Genomic DNA, 14,614 nt, shown 5'->3' on the forward strand with positions numbered 1-14,614 from the left:
TGTTTTGTTAAGCCATAGCCAGGATGTTCATGAGAAGGAAAGAAAAATAGTATGACCGTATTTTATAAATTTCCCCTTTGTTAAAATAGATGTTTGACTCCTTGATTTTGGGTTAGTTTGGTATTGTTCATTCTGTTCATTCACTATCTATCTGTCTGTCTGCACCGGGCCTGAGTTGTGGCCTGCAGAATCTAGTTCCCTGACCAAGGATTGAACCTGGGCCCCTTGCATTGGGAGTGCAGAGTTTTAACCACTGGAGCACCAGGGAAGTCCCACACTTTTTTTAAGCTAATAGTATTTTGAAATTTGTCTCATGTTTGAGTGAGGATTCTTCTTTCTCTTTGCAGCTGTGTAAATGTCATTATTTATCTAATATTTAATATACAGTATTTGGTGTTATGAAAAGGAAGCATGAATTAATTAACCAAAAAATAAAAGGTATAAACAATTTCATTTTTATGCTGTGACTGCTTAATAGGGTTATAACAGCTCTATTCATTGAGTATATATGCTGAAGCCTATACTAACTTCTTTGTATACATTATTTCATTTAATTTTTTATCTGCTTTTGAGGTAAGCTAATAATTTCTTTATTTATCCAATACATATTGTGACCTTGCCACTCAAAAATGTAGTTCTCATACTATCAGTGTCACCTGGGAGCTTGTTAGAAATGCAGGATCTCAGCCTCTACTTCACGTCTATTGAATCAGAATCTGAATTTTAATGGGACTAGGTGGTTAGCGTGCATATTACAGTTTGAGATGTTCTGCACTGTGAGGGAGGTACCCACATTCCCATTTTACACATATGGGACTGAGCCTTGAAAAGGTCACTTGGCCCCAGACCACACAACTGGTAGATGTGGAGACAAGGGTTGAACTGGTATTCATCTGATTTTAGAGCCTGCTATCTGAACCTTCATGTAGCCTGCCTGCCACAGGGAACAGGAAGTAAAAACAAATACTCTGTAGACCAAAAGGACTGATAAAGCTTTGGGCTTGAAGGTAATTTTGAGATTTATCTGACTTCTCGTAGTTTTGGTTAAGAAAAGGGTTTAGAGAGATTTTATGACTTGCATTAATACAAATAGAGAAATGGCAAAACCCATTCTAGATGCTATGCCTTCTGATTTCCTGCTTGTTTGGTCTCATGACCTAGAGAAGAAACAAAAAGGAAAGGGAAAGGAAAATTAGCGTGTGTACTTGCGTATGTTGCTCAGTAGACCAGTAGTCTCACACCACCCTTTACAGATTTCCTGCTGATGTTTGTAGCTGTTGTGAAAATGTGGAAGTTGTGATTGTGTATTTTCCTTTTGCCTAGGTGTTGTCTGGAGGGTGGAGAAACAGACGTGTCGCCTCAACATCAATGAATAGAGAATCCTCTAGGTCTCATGCAGTCTTTACAATTACAATAGAGTCAATGGAGAAAAGCCATGAAACTGTGAATATACGGACCTCTCTTCTCAATCTGGTGGATTTGGCAGGATCTGAAAGGCAAAAGGACACCCATGCAGAAGGCATGAGATTAAAGGTAAGATTGGAATTACGGTCTTCAATTCAACTTGCCTGAGAATTAGAAGTCAATACCAAGCTCAGTATTTTGATGGCTACAAAGTGTTAAGAAATTGGTTCTATCCTAAAGGTATATTAACTTTTGTGGTAGTGTAGGGACAGTAAACATAATGGGATATGACAAGCGTCAGGAGCAAGAGTATTTGAATTCACTGTCACCCAAAAAGGCCGATGGTATGAGTGGTAGAGGAAGAAGGATATGACATGCCCCTTACTTGGGGGAAGCGTGGGAAAGAAGTAGTTCTGGAGTTAAGGGTTAAAGACTTCATTCTAGGCTAAGGCATTACCAGAGGTCCTCAGTAATATGAACTACTAATGTATATATGTATTGTGGTCTTCCCAGGTGGCTGAGTGGTTAAAGAATCTGCCTGCAGTGCAGACGTGGGTTCATTCCCTGGGTCAGGGAAGATCCCCTGGAGGAGGGTACAGCAACCCACTCCAGTATTCTTGCTTGGAGAATTCCATTGGATTGAGGAGCCTGGCAGGCTACAGTCCATACAGTTGCAAAGAGTTGGACGCAACTGAAGCGACTGAGCACACATGCATACGTATTGTGACATGTACTGTCAACAAAATGTGTGGATTCTACATGTTAGGATATATGGGTGCAGAGAGCGAAGAGTCAGCAATGGTAGAGGAGAGTGTGCTGTTTGCCTTGAAAGCGAGGATTTGAGCCTCCTGAGCTCTCAGACAGCGTCAGGCTGTCTCACATTTGTGTTTATACGGTGACATAAAGCAAAGAAAAATAGCATATGTTCATAATAGGATATATGCTGGGTCTTTTCTAAATGCTTCATATGAAACTATTTAACCTTCCTAAGAATTCTAGGACATGATATTATTATCCTTTCTATTTTGAAGAAACAGAAGTAAATTTTCCAGGGGCACGTGATTGAGTTGAGCTGAGATTCAAGCAGTAGTCCAGCTCCACAGACAGTGGAGCCGTGGGCCTAAACCACTTTTAAGGATGGTAACAGTGGAAGCTCTGAGCTCAGTGCATCTTGTTAATAATTTCCATTTCTCCTCTCTTTTTTCTATACTCCCATCTCTGCAGACTCAGTTATCAAAAATACGCTGCCTAAAGTAAAAGGTTTAACCCAAACATTTTTCTCCCCAAACCACTCTTTTAAAGAAATTTTATGTTTACATATAATAAATGTAAATTCTAATTGACATTTGATAAGTGTAAATTCTAATTTACAGAATTAGAGTGAATGTTCTCTTATCTATAATATGTTCATTAATAGCTTTGTGGGACATGGGAGTGGGACGTTAGTTACCATACCTTTATAATGTAGCAAACATTTTAACATAAAAGGCTTGAAAAATATGCTTATAATTTACTGCTTTAACATGTTTTCCTCTATTCTCTTCTTGATTTTATCCCTGCCTATAGGTCAGTTGAAAACTATTACAATCATGAGTTGATAACAGTATTTTTCTCCTTCAATGACTTTTGTGTTTGAATTTGAATAGTATTAGAATTGCAGTGTGTGCCTCAATAGGAAAAGGTTAGGGGACAGTTGAGGACATCTTTTTGCTGAAAAGTTACTTACCCTTAACTAACGTTGTCCCTGTCTTGCCTTTCCATTCAAACTTACCACCCTGCTAGGTATATTTTAATTCAAAATACTAAAAAGAAATCAGTGCACCTCAATTTTTGTTCCTTTTCCCTAACACCCTAGGAAGCAGGTAACATAAACCGATCATTGAGCTGCCTGGGCCAGGTGATTACTGCGCTTGTCGATGTGGGTAATGGAAAACAGAGACATATTTGCTACAGAGACTCCAAACTTACCTTCTTACTCCGGGTAAAGCAGATCACGGGTTCCTGAGCCCCTTTTTTAGTTATGTTCACTATGAACAAAACTATGTTAGGTTATGTTTTTTTATGTTCTTTTGCGTTATGGTTTATCACAGGGTATTGAATATAATTGCCTGTGTTATATAGTAGATTTTGCTGTTTATCCATCCTACCTATAATAGTTTACATCTGCTAATACCAAACTCCCAGTCCTTCCCTCCCCCACCCACCTTCCCTTTGACAGTCACAAGTCTGTTCTCTATGTCTCTGAGTCTGTTTCTGTTTCATAGATAGGTTCGTTTATGCCATATCTTTTGGTTTCTCCCTTGAAATGTGTGCCATTTGTATCATTAAACAGGATTCCCTTGGAGGTAATGCCAAAACAGTCATAATTGCAAATGTTCATCCTGGATCTAGGTGTTTTGGTGAAACCCTATCAACGCTTAATTTTGCTCAAAGAGCCAAGCTGATTAAAAATAAGGTAAAATACTGAGTATATTTAAGTAAATTAAAAAAATATTGAAGCTTGCAGTATCTCACTTTTGTAATTGCCCTGAAATTAACATTAGCTTTTATTTATTTCTCTGTTGTGAAAGCCTAACTGTAAGCAAGGTTTCTGTTTTCATCTTTCCTAGCCTTCTGTATAGATCATGTAATTTGAGACCTAGATGAGGTCTTACGGTCATTATTGTTTGGCCTGTTTTTTCTTAAGGGAAGGGAAAGTTTTTCCTTTGTAATTGGGTTGGAGACTAAATTTATGTACCTAAACCATGCTAGCAGAGCTGGGTGCTAAGGGTGAGAGGATCCACTATGAAAATAATTTTGATGAGCTTGACAAACTGTCTTTCAAGTTGTCTGTAACTCCAGGGATTCCTTGTCTTTCTTTCTATACCAGAAATTTCTGGGACTCCCCTGGTAGTCCAGTGGTTAAGACTCTGCTTCCACTGCAGGTGATGTGGGTTTGATACATCCAGGAACTAGATCCCACATGCTGCACAGCATGGCCAAAAAGAAAGAGAGAGAAAAAAAAAAAGTTTATTTGATATTCTTGTACATTGGTGGTCCAAAAAGTTTTCATGTAAAGGGTCCAAGTGATAAATAATTCCAGCTTCTTGGACTGTGGATTGTATGGTCTCTGCCCCCACTACTCATCTCTGCTTTTTGTAGTAAGAAAGCAGCTGTAGATGCTGTGTAAACACATGAGCACGGCTGTGGTCAAGCAGCACTTGGCTAACCCCTGGTGCAGACTGTCAAAAGACCAAGGAGTTCCCCACTTGTTTTGGAGAGGTTGGTTGGAGGCCTCTTTGGTTCTAAACACAAGAATCAAAATGCATATATTGGCAAATTAATTTCCTTTCTCTTTCAAAGGAGACAGTGGTTATTCTTACCCCACAAAATAGACTCCCTGATCATCTCATCATGGTAAAAGCAAAGAGGTTCATGATGCCTTTTCCGTTGGATAAGTCAGAAGAGTATGGGTCTGGTTATTCATTCATTTATTGGATTACTACTACTACTGCTACTACTACTACTAAGTCACTTCAGTCATGTCCGACTCTGTGCAACCCATAGACGGCAGCCCACCAGGCTCCCCCGTCCCTGGGATTCTTGAGGCAAGAACACTGGAGTGAGTTGCCATTTCCTTCTCCAATGCGTGAAAGTGAAAGTGAAGTTGCTCAGTTGTGTCGGACCCTCAGCGACCCCATGGACTGCAGCCTACCAGGCTCCTCCATCCACGCGATTTTCCAGGCAAAAGTACTGGAGTGAGGTGCCATTGCCTTCTCCGTTTATTGGATTATGACCTCTTTATAGGATATCTGTAATACAAGGAGGAGAAATCATTAGCATTTCCTGACCCTATCTCTTGGGACTTACTATAAGTTTTTGGAGAATGGAAAGCTGCAGGGATGATTAGAATTATGACATCACCAATGTGAGATTGTGATGTCATAGTGTATAGGAGTGCCTTGTGATGAGTCTGTCCTTAAGAAGCAGAAACAACTGGAAATGACTTCTTAACATATGAAATAAGAAAAGTAGGAACCTTGTACTAGTCACTATCAATAGTAAGTCCTCTGCTGCAGCCTCCCAGGGGAAAGTGACTCAGATATTGGGGACCTAAGAGTGAACAGTCCTTCCCAGTGGGCAGACCCAGCCTAAGAGAGGAACATGGGAAGCTTGGGGCTGTCAGAGATTTCCCTCTCACTCTGGAGTATTGGGTATTTGATTTGGTTGGTACTCAGCTCTTGGCCTTTTTTTAAAATTATTATTATTAAAAAAGTTTTTTTGACTCTGCCAAGTCTTAGTTGTGGCATGTGGGATCTAGTTCCCTAATCAGGGATAGAACTCAGGCCCCCTGCATTGGGAGTACTGAGTCTTAGTCACTGGACCACCAGCGAAGTCCCCATTAGCTCTTGAGTCTTGCTAACACCATGTGGGTTTTGTGAGACTGTGAACTCCTTAGAAGTCTTCTGATAGACATTTATTTGAAAGAGCATTTACTGTGATAATAAAACACAAATGGAGTTGTCAAACCACCTCCCCCTTCTATGAGGACTGTTAGGAAGACACAGGGTTGAATTTCTCTGAAGAGGGTGGAGCCAGGGGAGCTCAGGCCAGCCATGCAGTTCCTCACCCCTCTTTAGTGAGCAAAGACGGGGGAAGGTGATACCAAGGGAGGTGTTTGCCCTTCTTCATGGGGTGGGGCTGTCAGTCACAGGAAAAAGCAGTATTAGGTGCATATATGCTGACCCCAGTAGTGAATCGGGATTCCCTGATAACTCAGTTGGTAAAGAATCCACCTGCAATGCAGGAGACCCCGGTTCGATCCCTGGGTTGGGAAGATCCCCTGGAGAAGGGAAAGGCTACCCACTCCAGTATTCTGGCCTGGAGAACTCCATGGACTGTATAGTCCATGGGGTCGCAAAGAGTCAGACACGACTGATCGACTTTCACTTCACTTCACTTCAGGAGTGAACCAGCCCAGCAGGGCCCAGGGCTGCTGCTGCTAAGTCACTTCAGTCGTGTCCGACTCTGTGTGACCCCATAGATGTCAGCCCACCAAGCTCTCCTGCCCCTGGGATTCTCCAGGCAAGAACACTGGAGTGGCTTGCCATTTCCTTCTCCAATGCATGAAAGTGAAAAAGTGAAAGTAAGTCGCTCAATCGTGTCCGACTCTTAGCGACCCCATGGACTGCAGCCTTACCAGGCTCCTCCATCCATGGGATTTTCCAGGCAAGAGTACTGGAGTGGGGTGCCGTTGCCTTGTAAACAGATTAGAGACCTAAGTGGGGCATAGGGAGGGGGAGGAAAGAGTCTCTGGTTCTAGGCATGATGGCACAGGGAAAAGAAGCCTCCCCTCCCCTCCAGCACACCAATTCTGGAAGCCTTCGGACTCTTGGTGAGATGCAAGTGTCAATTTGTTTGGTCTTCATCACTCCAAACCATACAAACAAATATAAACACAAGACTGTATGACTCAAAAAGCATTCTTTTAATGGTTAAAAAAAAAAATTCTTGAACAGGCAGTGGTAAATGAGGACACACAAGGAAACGTGACCCAGCTCCAAGCTGAAGTGAAGAGACTCAAAGAGCAACTGGCCCAGCTTACTGCAGGGCAAATGCTACCAGAAAGCTTGCTCACCGTAGGTAAGATGAGCTCAGTGTCCTTTAAGCTGAGGAGATCTAGGTGTAGATGTAGTATGGGAGCCCTCCGATGACAGGCACAGCACTGTATGGCTATCCAGATTTCCCACGAGTATCTGTTCGTGTTTATTTCACCTGCATAGAAACCAGACGTGGTTACTACAGATACTGAATTCACAGTTACTGCAGGTGCTGAGTTCTGTGAGAGGTGTTGTAGGGGGCGATGTAGAAGCAATTTTGAAAATGCATCCCTAATAAGTGCTAAAAAAAAGAGATACTAGTAAATCACTCAGATCCATTTCCGGATTGTGTTATATGTAATCTTTATATGTTTACTAAATTGGATATCAGAGACTTACTTTTCTTCAAAGAATAGCTAACTTGTAGACTGAGTTAATTTGAAATTCATCATGTGGTGATGAGAGTCTGATTCTTTTAGAGTAATAGAGAGCAGTCCATCAAAGGCTATTCCAGCTCATTGCTGATTCTTAAAATTTTAGAGATAAAACATTTTTCCTACTTCCTTTTCTTTTTTATTGGACCCATTACAGATAAAGATGAGACTAACTACATCAAGTATTTCCGAGAGGCAATGTTATTCTTTAAGAAATCTGAACAGGAAAAGAAGGTAGGAAACTTTACTATAAAGGGGATTCAAGATATTTTAGGCTTTCACTGTCTGGAATTTTTCTGAGTAAAATATATGGCAAAAGTCAGTAAAACAAAGGAAGACTGAAACACTTAATTTTGACTTTGAGATTAAATGTGAAGTTAGTGTTTGTTGCTTGGTTTGTGGAAATTTAGGGAAGCCCAGTTATTTTTTATGTCTAATCAAATTTTGAACTTCTTAAGTCTCTGGTAGAAAAAGTTACGCAATTGGAAGATCTCACCCTCAAAAAAGAAAAATTCATTCAGTCGAATAAAATGATCGTGAAATTCCGAGAGGATCAAATAATGCGCCTGGAAAAGCTCCACAGGGAATCCCGGGGAAGTTTTCTGCCCGAGGAGCAGGACCGTTTGCTGTCGGAACTGAGGGATGAGATTCAAACTCTGCGAGAACAAGTGAGTACGTGACATTCACAGTAATTCTAAAAATAAGAGATTCAGGACAAGTATAAGTCAGTCACCAGACTGGTCAGCAAATTCTTGTAATGTAATGCAAGAGAAAGTGTTTTAAATGAATTGAACTGACAGTATCATTATATAATTCAAACACTCCCCCACCCCACTACTTATGTGCGTGCGCGCACACACACACCCCATTTTTCTAAAATAGTAAAACCTGAAGGGAAAAGGGAGAAAGTTGTGATGTTGCTGCTGTGGCACTCAGCCCCGGCAGGCCAGGTACAGTTCCTTCCAGGGGGCAGTTGGGGTTATCAGAGTCAGTTTGCAGTTGAGCTCATCAAAGTTTTGTTGTTTTTCCTTTTCCCTGGGAGGATGGATAGTTGACACCAGGCACATTATTAAGAAACAAAGATAATCTCTTATCAGAGTGTACATTTCTCAAGAGGTCTTTATGCATTTTCAGACCAATACAGATATTTTGGCTTTTATTCCTTTTGTGCACAAAAGACAGCTGCCATATACACTTCTTTGCACCTCACCCTTTTCATTTACTGAATCTTGAGGGGCATTTCGCTGTAGTCATTGGAGAGCTTTCTTATTATTTTCAGTGTGTTGAAGCAGTCTCCCTTGCATGAAGAGTCTGCCACAGGGTACACCCCGTATGCTTATTGAAGATGTCTGGGTGAGTTTCAAGAGTAGATGGAGAAGTTTCAAATTTTCAGACCCAAACGTGGACTTGAGAGTTGTAGGATATGCACATATTCAGTCTGATCATAAAAACTGAGGTGCTCTCCATAGTTCCTGTGGTGTCCACAGTGTTTTCTGTTGGTTTTTAGAAAAACTTGTTCTCTAAAATGGTCACGTTTGTAAATACATGTCTCTGATTCTTCCATGTCACAGATAGAGCACCACCCCAGAGTGGCAAAATATGCTATGGAAAATCATTCCCTCAGGGAGGAGAACAGAAGACTGAGACTGTTAGAGCCTGTGAAAAGAGCCCACGAAATGGATGCCCAGACCATTGCAATCCTGGAAAAAGCCTTCTTCGAAGTGTCTGGAACAGAGAAAAATGACAAAAGTAAGACATGATTGTGTAAACATGTCTTCTAGGGGCAGGGAGATTGTTTATAAGGACCTTGATATTGCCTTGCCCTGAGGGTTTGCACTTAGCCTCCAGACTTGGTGTGCAAATTTCCTATGTACATACTTATTCTTCATGTAGGCTATTAGATACCCACGAGCAAGGGAATACTCCTATATCTCTGTCTTGCAGATCTTGATACTTTACATTTTTATTAAATGGAATTTTCCTGTGTTAAGTATTTGAAAAGTGCTTAACTAATGACAATCTGAATGACTGTAGAGCTGACATCTTTATCCCCCTGATGAACAACTATATGGTGTGAGAGATTGGTCAGAGCGGTCATACTCACGGTCCAGCCAGCACAGTTTTTGATCCTGATGTCTTGTTTGCGGGTCATCTTGCCACTGTCGGTTATGTTAGTTATACATTAGTTCTTTAAGTTTACTGTTACTTTCTGAAAAGTGGTTTAGTTAGTACTAATCTAACTTACAGGCTTGGCAGCTATTGGTATTAATGCTATGGGATTTGGTGACAGAATGTTTGCTCATTCTTTGAGTAGTTTCGTGGCCTTTTATCATATTCTGTTTCAGTCCTTGTTTCTTTTTAGGTTGAAATGAATTCAGTTGAAATGAAGATACTTCTAATCTTTTTATACTGCAATGATAAAGAAAAAAAAAGTTTTATGAATTTCCTTTTCCAAGCCTTTTTCCATTCTGTTATTAATTAACAAAAGAATAAAATTCTTGGAATATGGCTTGTAGAGAGACCATGATTTTGGATGCAAAGTTAAAATCAGATTTTTTGTATTATATATCTTACAGTGCTCTATATTTCATTGGCCATTTTGGCCTCTATAGTACCTTAACTTACTATCTTCCAAAGATACTAATGGTAATTTCTGGACCTCACTATCTTCTAAACATCAGTCTCTGAACAATTTTTATGTGGTATTTTCCCATACTGAAACTTAGTGGTACTCTCTTCAACAAATTCAGTCATCTAAGGAATTCCTAAAAATTAGTATTTTCTGCTTGGTAGATGATACCAAGTTCTTTGAACTGGCTGCCTTTGCTGTTTATCTCCTTTGCTAAAAATTCATTGACTGCTGACACTAATTCATGCAAAATTCAACTGGTGATACTTCTCTATCCAGCAGTGTGGGTGTTATACTTCAGTCATTATTTGTTCTTTTCTCTTAATGGAAAAAGTGTTGCTTTAAATATGCCCCTTCATCCTGTTGCTTCACAACTTCACAAAAACAACTTTTAATACTCTTCAACACACTCTGTTGTGTCTTATGTCTCCTCTTGAGTTACAGGCTCTTGTATTTTAGGGTTCATTTTCCAATGATTTCTCATTTTTCCTCCTTGTGCTTCAAAATTGATACTTGGCAGAGAACTTAGAAATTGTATTCTGTGATTTTCTGTCTTTCAAAGGCCAGGTTGTTTCCTTATTATCAGGTCAGCAAGGATTCTCCCCAAAAGCTCTGAAAGAGCCGTGTTCATTAGCAAACACTGAGAAGTTAAAAGCACAACTCCTGCAAGTTCACACAGAGCTGAATAATTCAAAGCAAGAGTATGAAGAATTCAAAGAACTAACTAGGTAAAGTATAAATACACATTCATACTTACTGTTTCAATGTCCTTTAATGTTGATTTGTCTAGTGTTTAGCCTGGTTAGGATTTTAGTTGAGCATTTACCTTAAATATTCTAATATAGCAGCTAACTTGTTTTGACATGAAGCAAAAGGGCTTGCATCTTGCTCTTTTCTTTTTCTTAACTTATTTTTTAAAAACTGAGGTAAAATTGACCTAAACTTCTAGTCTTTAATAATATATTTAGTAACTAGATGATACAAATCTTTGGAGGGATATACCTATTGAGATGAGTATCTGTTAAACTTATTTGTGAATTCTTTATCTGAGCACAAAATTTAAATCATTGCTGTTGTGAATTATATTGGTATTTTTAGAAATTACAGTTTTGTTAATATTCTTGATATACTGTGTAAAAGAAAACAGATAAACCACCTTCATATATGCAACTAAGATTAATCCTATTCTAAAAGATAAAGAAATATTTGTTTTAAAAATAATGTAACATGGAATTGTTGTTGAATTATTTGGGCTTTTGAGTTGGAGCATACCATTTGCTAGTTGAATACTTTAAACAGTCATCAATCTCTGAACTTTGCCTCACCCAATTGGAAAATGAGGGTAATAATCTGCCAAAGTCTCTGATTAAATGGATAATTATATGTTATGTGAGAGTATAAACTACTCTACAAATGTATGACATTACTTATTACCTGAAATACTCCATTTTATCTTATCTATTAGAAAAAGGCAGGTGGAATTAGAATCAGAGATTCAGTCTTTGCAAAAAGCGAACCTTAATCTTGAAAACCTTTTGGAAGCAACAAAAGTCTGCAACCGGCAAGAAGTTTCTCAACTGAGTAAAATTCATGCTGAAACACTGAAGGTAGGTAATCTGAAGCTTAAATCAATGGTGTCTAATTTTTTTTTTTAACATTTATTTATTTGCTGTGCTGGGTGTTAGTTGCAGCATTCAAACTCTTAGTTGCGGCATGTGGGATCTAGTTCCCCGAGCAGGGAATGAGCCTGGGCCCCTTGCATTGAGAGGGCTGACTCTTAGCCACTGGACCGCCAGGGATGTCCCTGCTATTTTATTTTTAAGTGGCATGGCCTCTGGGTTTACCTTTCTTTAAGTCAGCCTTACTTTCCTCACTAATTTGAACTTTCCATGTATAAAGTGTTCTGTTTCTGGACTTTGTCTTTTCTTCCAGTGTTCTGACTGTTCGCATGGTAATGATGCATTGTTTTAATGACCATACCCTTTTATTTTTATATTGACCAGGGAAATCTTCCTAAATTCTTCTTTTTAACAATGACTTATTGCACATTTATTTTTTTGAATGAAGTTTTTGTGTTGACTTATCAAGTTTTATTTTTAAAAATCTTTTGACAGTTTTGCTTGAGATTGCTTTGAATTGATAAATTTGTTTCCACATGGGCCTTTCTTCTGTGCTGGCTCTGAAGGATACTTTTTCTTTTCTTTTGATGAATTTTCACTTGATAGAATTGTAATTTTATCCTCTGTTCACACAATTACTAAATAAGTTATTCTTTTCATGTGTGCTAATGTTGTTTTCCTGATAATTTTTTGCTGCAGATCATAACAACACCAACCAAGGCTTATCAACTTAGGTCTCGACCACTACTGAAGTTCAGCCCTGAACCAGAGAGCTTTGGCTCTGCGCAAACCCAGAATTCTAGCAACTTGGATAATGATATCTTAAGTGAGCCAGTGCCTCCTGAGATGAGTGAACAAGCTTTTGAAGCCATTTCCGAAGAGCTGAGAATGGTGCAGGTAATGTTCAGTTTTAGAAAGAAATAGACTTTCACTCAATAAATTTTCTTTATCATTTTAACTCTTGGTAATCTGCAGTGTTTGAACCTGTTTAGTATCAAAATCATATCTTTTTAAGGATGTAAGGTCCTTGGGTTAGAAATCAGCCTACTCTTGTTCTTTTAATCCAGCATTTAGCAAGTCACCTTCTGCTCTCCTTGGGGTTTGGTTCTCTTGTGTGTAAAAAGACCAGTTTGCCTCTATCTTTTAGTTCCAGAACTGATTTATAAGACACACTGTTATATATGCTAAAGAAGATGACATAGTTTGAAAGAATCTTATGATAGTTCAAATTTTAGACAGCTTTCTGTGTATTTGAAATAATGCATGAAGTTTGTTTACCTCAGAATTCAGTGATTTATTTTTTTGTACAAGTTTTTCTACTCTCTAGTAAGACTTGAAGCTACATCACCCCAAATTCTGAAAGTTTACCTTTCATGGACAGGGAGGCCTTTCTGGTGAGGTCACTCGATAGAGTCTTGAGGAAGCATCAAAGAAGTCTTAAGATGGCTCTGATGTAGTCTTTGATTTTAATTTTAATCTCTTCTTTCCTTTGTGCTTCAAATTACCGACTTTGACAGGCCACAAGTATAATTCTGAACCGTGAGAAATCATCAGTATAGTCTGCTTGTTGGCTCCATACTGGCTTTTGATACCTTTGTCCGTATGAGGTTTTGCGTTGTGTATTTTTTAATGCAGGAGAAATGGTGGAATGTTTAAGATGTTCATTAAAAGAATTTTTGACCCCTGAAGTTCTTGTGTTGCAGGAACAAATGAGTGCCCTTCAAGTCAAGTTGGATGAAGAAGAGCATAAAAATGTAAAGCTTCAGCAGCAGATTGACAAACTGGAACATCATTCTACTCAGATGCAGGAGGTGAGATTGCAAGCATGACCTCAGAAAATGTCTGAACCTCAAAGTAAGGAAGGAAGGAAGAGACTTTAGAAAGCTTGGGTCAAGGTCTATTTGAGTTGTATTCTCTTATTATTTCAGCCACTCCTCTGATAAGGAGACACACACCCCTAGTCTGAATTTAAAACTGCATTTGAAAAACAGAAACAAAGTGATTGGTGTGTGTTTTAGCTTGTTAGTATTCCTCTTCCAGTAAATTGATCTCTTTCCCAAAGCTTTTCTCATCAGAAAGAACTGAGTGGACCAAACAGCAGCTGGAGCATCTCTCTCAGTTGAACGTCCTTGAAAAGCAGCTTCAAGACACACAGACCAAGAATGACTGTGAGTCTGAACACTGGGAGCTTCCTGATCTGAACGCTGTAACTCAGTAACTTTTTACTGATACGGCTTAGTGTTGTGTCTGTGTTTTTAGTTGGTTGGTCCTGTTTCTTTTAAATTAGACTAGATGAGTAATAGTAATATAAAGGGTCATTTTCTCCAAGACTGCTCTCAAAAAAATGATACAAATATTTGCTTGAAGTTTGAAGACCGCTTTGAAAATGCAGTGTCTTAAATGCATGTGATGAATGTTTTAAGAGTTTTAGTAGTGACAAAAAAAGCATAAATTATATATTTGTATATATTTGTAGATGTGGGAGTGTCATTTAATTCCCAGTTTTTCCAGTTTATGTCTCCTTTTATCAAAGTATTTACAGTAGTTTACTAAGACAAAAAAGAGAGCCATTCTCTTTTGTTTGATCTATTAAAAAGTTGCCCAGTTTTAATTCCAGTTGGAGTTTTTTTTAGAAGACCAGAGTGTTTAATCTATGTTGGAAAGTTCTGGTACATCTCCAAAGGGTTTTCAATAAGTAAAGATTAGGTCACCTAAAGTATGTTAAAATCTCTTGCATTTTTTCTTATATTAAGAATTTTGATGCACATTCTACAGGAGAAATGTAGAAAAATCAAATGACCTACATGTGAGGGTCAGATATTAACTTTTTTGGGGGGTAGGAATGTATCAGAATTCAGGCTTCCTTGGTGGCTCAGTGGTAAAGAGTCCACCTGCCAATGCAGGCGATGCAGGTTCGATCCCTGGGTCAGGAAGATGCTCTGGAGAAGG

The 14,614-nt window shown here is 38.9% G+C and overlaps 1 protein-coding gene across 5 annotated transcripts in view; it reads left to right on the forward strand.

The window, feature by feature from the left end:
• The window catches only part of KIF15 (kinesin family member 15), a 57,176-nt gene that overhangs the window by 23,375 nt on the left and 19,187 nt on the right, over positions 1 to 14,614 (forward strand). For 3 of the 5 annotated variants that reach the window (XM_061396169.1, XM_061396173.1, XM_061396172.1), the window contains 12 exons: positions 1,324 to 1,533; positions 3,260 to 3,385; positions 3,737 to 3,859; positions 6,903 to 7,026; positions 7,575 to 7,651; positions 7,876 to 8,085; positions 8,989 to 9,166; positions 10,609 to 10,774; positions 11,512 to 11,653; positions 12,365 to 12,562; positions 13,369 to 13,476; positions 13,728 to 13,833. In XM_061396169.1, the coding sequence (XP_061252153.1) occupies positions 1,324 to 1,533; positions 3,260 to 3,385; positions 3,737 to 3,859; positions 6,903 to 7,026; positions 7,575 to 7,651; positions 7,876 to 8,085; positions 8,989 to 9,166; positions 10,609 to 10,774; positions 11,512 to 11,653; positions 12,365 to 12,562; positions 13,369 to 13,476; positions 13,728 to 13,833 (1,768 nt within the window). The remainder of the gene's footprint in view (positions 1 to 1,323; positions 1,534 to 3,259; positions 3,386 to 3,736; positions 3,860 to 6,902; positions 7,027 to 7,574; positions 7,652 to 7,875; positions 8,086 to 8,988; positions 9,167 to 10,608; positions 10,775 to 11,511; positions 11,654 to 12,364; positions 12,563 to 13,368; positions 13,477 to 13,727; positions 13,834 to 14,614) is intronic. The other 2 variants (XM_061396170.1, XM_061396171.1) reach the window with 2 other exon arrangements.

Source organism: Bos javanicus, chromosome 22 (genome assembly GCF_032452875.1).
Source record: "Bos javanicus breed banteng chromosome 22, ARS-OSU_banteng_1.0, whole genome shotgun sequence".
Taxonomy (NCBI): domain Eukaryota; kingdom Metazoa; phylum Chordata; class Mammalia; order Artiodactyla; family Bovidae; genus Bos; species Bos javanicus.